A 5413-nucleotide genomic window follows, 5' to 3' on the forward strand; every position below is an offset into this window, starting at 1 on the left:
CATTATTAACCATTAGAACTATATTTACTATGACGATCACGTACACTTTAAAACAGAGGTCCTTGGCCTAAAACTTAACGGTAATTGACGATACATAAAACGGACGCCTCGCGCGGCTCGTCCGTGCCCGATGCTCTAGCGATCCCCAGCCGAAGGCAACTGATCGACGGACGCTGCGCATTGACCCCGATGGATAGCAGGAACCCACATCAGCTGATAACGGCGAGTTATCAGTGAGTGGCCCAAAGCTTATCCATCGGGTCAGGTCCTATCACAACATCTCCCCCTTTTAATTGAGACGATACTCGTCGAGCCTACGTGGGGGTCTTCTAGGCCTAGAAGACCGGCGTGGCTCTTGTATCGGCTGCCGTCGTCTGCTAGTCACGAAAGGGACTGGACGTGGAGATGCAACCGTATCCGATGTGTTGATTTGCTGCCCTGCAGGAGAAATCGGCCTTGTTTCCTGCGGCGCTGGATCGATGAGCAAATCCAACGGCAATCGGTTCGGCTCTACGGTATTACTAGGTGCATTAATTGGCGTGGCAGCACCGCGCTCTCTAAGCTGATTCAGGTGACGGCGATGCACCTTGCGATCCTCGGTCTCCACCTCGAACATCACCGTACCTAGTTCTCGTACAATCCGTGCTGGAACCCACCGCCAAGAGTTTCTAGCATACATCTTGGTATAAACGGCGTCACCGCTACCGAACCGTTTATCACCCACTGGCGGTGCTTCCTTTTCTGCGGAGGGAGGTTTCAATAGTTCTAGGGCGGTCCGAACCTTTCGCCCCAGCATAGCCTCCGCCGGAGTTTGGCCATTTCTTACAACCGGGTTGGGAGTCATCCGATAAGATGCAAGGAAAATATCGAGTGATTCCTCTCGTGTGGCTCCACCTTCGTGGATCTTTTGCATTTTTCTTTTTAGCGTGTCCACGAAACGCTCAGCTTGCCCATTCGATTGAGGATGAAACGGCGCGGTTTTCACGTGGTCTATGCCGTTTCTACAACAGTAATCCTCAAACTCGGACGATACGAACTGGGGTCCATTATCGCTGACCAACGTTTCGGGATAGCCAAATCTTGCGAAGATGCCCCGCATCATCGCAATAGTAGCCTTTGTCGTAGTGCTACACGTCCTTACCACCTCTGGCCACTTTGTATGCGCATCAACCATTACCAAAAAGTAATCACCGTCAACTGGACCGGCATAATCGATGTGGATGCGCTCCCAGGGCTTCTTGGTAGCTGGCCAGGAAACGGGTTTCTCACGCGGGGAGGACTTCGATGCTACTGCACAGGCGTGGCATGTTTTCACGTACTCGGCAATGTCTCTATCGATGCTTGGCCAGTACACATAACTGCGAGCCACCGCCTTCATCCTTTGGATCCCTGGATGTCCTTCGTGCAGCTGCTCCAAGCAACGCCGCTGTAGCTTTCTTGGGATGACCACCCTCTCCCCGAACAAAATACTTCCCCGGAACGTGGATAAGGCCTCGCTTCTGTGGAAAAAGCGAGCCAAATCTTCGCCGTATGATTTGTCTCGCGGCCAACCTTCCATAATGTATTTTGTTACTTGCCGCAGTACCGGGTCGGATTCCGTTGCCTTCGCGACATCTCTAAAATGAAGCGGAAATAGGTTAATACAGTTTATTACAACGGAACTCACGTCCTCTTCCAACTCAGCGCTTGCAATGATGTACTCTGGATCTGGTTTTGCGTGCTCCCTTATTAGCCTTGAGAGCACGTCCGCGTTGCCAAATTGATCCGTTTTAACATATTCGATGCTAAAATCGTACAGTTGAAGCTGCAGAGCAAAACGCTGTAACCTGTTGGCTGTGTAAACAGGTATGCCCTTGTTGGAGCCGAAAATGCGCAACAGTGGTCGATGATCCGTCTGCAACCGGAAATGGCGTCCGTACAGCATTTTATGGAATTTCTTAACGGCAAAAATGATCGCTAGACCTTCACGATCGATCTGACTGTACCCTGCTTCTGCCTTCGTTAGGGCTCGTGAAGCATGCTGCACCACCTTCATCGATCCATCAGCAAATCTATGGCTGATCGTTGCGCCTAGACCAACCGACGAAGCATCCGCAGAAACCACTATTTCCGCGTTGGGGTCGTAATGCGTCAGGAGCAGGTCGGAGGCCAGTATCTCTTTAAATTTCCGAAAGGCATCTTCGCACTCGCGTGTCCATTCAAATTGTGACTCGTTTTTCAGCAGCACATCCAGAGGGTACCGAAGGTCTCTCATCTTTGGAACGAACTTCCCGTAATAATTCACGGCTCCTAAAAAGGATCGTACTTCACTCACATTCCTTGGCGCCGGCAACTCGTGAATTACTGCTATCTTTTCGGGATTCGGTCTGAGACCCTGGCTATCAACGATGAACCCCAAATACTCAATTTGAGTCATTTTGAATGCACACTTTTCCGCGCGGATGGTAAATCCGTAATCTTCGATGCGCCGGAAAAGGTTTAGCAGGTTCTCATCGTGCTCACGCTCTGTTCTTCCTCCCACGACTACGTCGTCCATGTACCCGGATGTACGATTCAATCCGGCGAGCATTGCATCCATCAGCTGCTGGAATGCCGCTGGTGCAATTTTTATCCCGGGTGGCAGGCGGTTGTAGTGGTATAGTCCGCGATGCGTATTTATCGTAAGTAACGGACGATACTGCTCATTTATTTCCACCTGCAGGAACGCGTCCGAAAGGTCAATTTTGCTGAAAAACTGGCACTGAGCAAGTGTTGCAAAAATATCCTCTGGAAGTGGTAGTGGATACTCATGGGACTGGAGAGCTGAGTTCAGGCCAGTTGAATAATCTCCACATATTCTTATACTGCCGTTCTGTTTCCTCACTACCACGATTGGGGCTGCCCAATCCGAATAGTCCGTTCTGGTGATAACACCCAAGTCTTGCAGGCGGTCTAGCTCTTTTTCCACAATAGCTTGCATCGCGTATGCAACCGGACGTTTGGGACAAAATACTGAACGGTGATTATCCTTCAGCCGCAGCTGAATATTTGCCTTAGTGCACAATCCACTTCCACTGAACATTTTAGGGAACTTGCTTTCCCATTTTAGCGCTTCCGTGCTTATCGCGTTACAAAAGTGGTCCATTGGCACCGACCCGAGCTGGAACTGCTCGATCGCATCTGCTCCCAGAAGCTGCAACTCTGCTGGTATGACGCGAATAACGACGACCTTTGTCCTGTCGCCAATCGTTACCCTTGCCGTAAATTCCCCATCCAGCTGCAGCTGCGAGCCAGACGCTGTCCTCGCGCATACTCCTACCGGCTTCAATGTTGGCCTACCCAACTGGTCCCATGCACTCCGTCCAACCACCGTGATGTCCGAACCGGTGTCGAGCTGCATGCGCACCTTCTTGTTGCCGATCAGAAGGTCGACGAATTTCCTTGCTTGCGTCACCTTGCAGACGTTTATCGTAACAAACCTTGTCTCTACCGGAGTGCGCTTGTTCCATTTCTTGGATTTTCGCCGCTGGCGCCTACCGTTTTGTTGGTTGCAGAAACCCTCTCTATGGCCCGTTTTGTTACAGTCACGGCACTTATGTTGGGCATAAGAACAGTTTCTTGCCCAATGGGTACCTCCGCACAACCAACAAGGCCCAGCCGGCTTGTCGCGAGTTTCTCGATACACGCCACGTTCTTGCCGCAATTTTCCTCCTTGATCTCGACCAGGCGACTGGTATCGCGGCCCTCTGGCCCTTAGCGCCAGGACGCGATCATTAGTTTTTGCTGCAATCATCGCGCTGTCGACTTTAAGACTTGCGATCCGTTGACATTCCGCGGAAAGCTGCTCCAATGTCACGTCGTTTCGCTCCTCGATTCGAGACAGAAGCCTCGTTCGCACTTCAGCGTCGGCTTCATCTTTCAAGCCGCAAACGAGCATTAAACATTTAAATTGCTCTTCGCTCATTGCGGCAAGTTGAAAGTTCACGCAGGAGCGGTTCACTCTGCAGACAAATGAAACCAAATCCTCGTTCCGCGACTTTGTAAGCTGCAAACACGTGTATCGCTTACTAACCAGCGACTCTGCTTTTCCGAAAAGAGCTGTTAACCTTTTCGTAGTATCGACGAACGACAAGTCACGAGGGACACTCGGCAAGATAAAACTAGTGTACCGCGCGTACTCGGCGGGTCCCAGCTTGCGTATCAGCAAACGCACTTTAGCTGCATCGTCGAGGCGAGAGGCATCCTGCGCAAACAGATCCTCGTATCGTGCAAACCATGCACCGAAAGTTACGTCCGATTCCGCCTCGTAACGAAACTCCGTGATGCTACTCGATAAAGCATCCATAATCACCTCGGGATTGCTGGGAACACTATTTGTCGGCTGGGAAGGCTGTGATGCGGATTTCGGCTGCTGCAGCAATTGGGCGAATAACTGATGCTGTTGTTGCATCTGCTGCTGCTGTTGTTGCATCTGCTGCTGCATCTGCTGCTGCTGTTGCTGCATTTGCTGCTGCATCATCTGCATCATTTGGGCCAGCATCGCAAAATCAAAATTCTGCCCAGGCGCTCCGGATGACGCGGCAAAATTATTCTGCAATGGCTGCGCGGATGCACTTTGCAATGGAGGCTGAGTCCATGGCGCTTGGCTTTCGTTGGCGGGCTGCGCGGATGCGCTTTGCAATGGAGCCTGTGGCCATGGCGCTTGGTTTTCGTTGGCGGGCTGCAAATGATGTTGCCCGGGAACAAAACCACCAGAGCGGATCGCGGATGATCGACGCTCGTCCCCTTCCACTGGAAACTCGGATGCACCGCTTCCGTTAACGCTCATCCTTCGCCTTTTTGCCCGTGGACGCGGAATTTTGTCTTCACTGTGCACGCTCGTACCAAAAGTCTTGTGTCTTTAATGCACACGTTCACAAAAAGCGATTTTTTTTTTTTTTTTTTTTCACTCGTCGCCACTTTTATGTTCTTTCGTGTAGCTCTGGTCTTTTCAATCAGTACACATAAATTACATTATTAACCATTAGAACTATATTTACTATGACGATCACGTACACTTTAAAACAGAGGTCCTTGGCCTAAAACTTAACGGTAATTGACGATACATAAAACGGACGCCTCGCGCGGCTCGTCCGTGCCCGATGCTCTAGCGATCCCCAGCCGAAGGCAACTGATCGACGGACGCTGCGCATTGACCCCGATGGATAGCAGGAACCCACATCAGCTGATAACGGCGAGTTATCAGTGAGTGGCCCAAAGCTTATCCATCGGGTCAGGTCCTATCACAACAACTTTTAATCTCCCGCATGTCTGTTTCTCGTCGTGTTTTGAATTTTACACAACCCGAGGGAAATGCCCGGCGCGTGGAGTGTCGGCGAAAGTTTGATGTAATAAACGCCGGTACGTTCCCATGGCCAAATCAGTCACAAATCGT

General features: G+C 50.9%; 1 protein-coding gene across 1 annotated transcript; it reads right to left on the bottom strand.

Annotated features, from left to right (window-relative positions):
* Window positions 1-289: 289 nt before the first annotated feature.
* On the bottom strand, window positions 290-4429 carry LOC131258665 (uncharacterized protein K02A2.6-like). The gene is made up of 2 exons (XM_058260026.1): window positions 4149-4429; window positions 290-3542 (listed from the first exon to the last, which is right to left on the bottom strand). Exons 1-2 carry the CDS (start codon window positions 4427-4429, stop codon window positions 290-292), a joined length of 3534 nt encoding a protein of 1177 aa, XP_058116009.1.
* Window positions 4430-5413: the final 984 nt, after the last annotated feature.

The sequence above is a fragment of the Anopheles coustani genome, chromosome 3 (assembly GCF_943734705.1).
Source record: "Anopheles coustani chromosome 3, idAnoCousDA_361_x.2, whole genome shotgun sequence".
NCBI lineage: Eukaryota > Metazoa > Arthropoda > Insecta > Diptera > Culicidae > Anopheles > Anopheles coustani.

What these genes read in the sequence shown, in the direction of transcription:
- LOC131258665 (XM_058260026.1), bottom strand. Translation starts at nt 4,429, where the DNA reads ATGCAACAACAGCATCAGTTATTCGCCCAATTGCTGCAGCAGCCGAAA. An exon ending in GGACCCGCCGAGTACGCGCG is followed by an intron (nt 3,543 to 4,148) that starts GTACACTAGTTT and finishes AACGGGCCATAG; the next exon opens with AGAGGGTTTCTGCAACCAAC.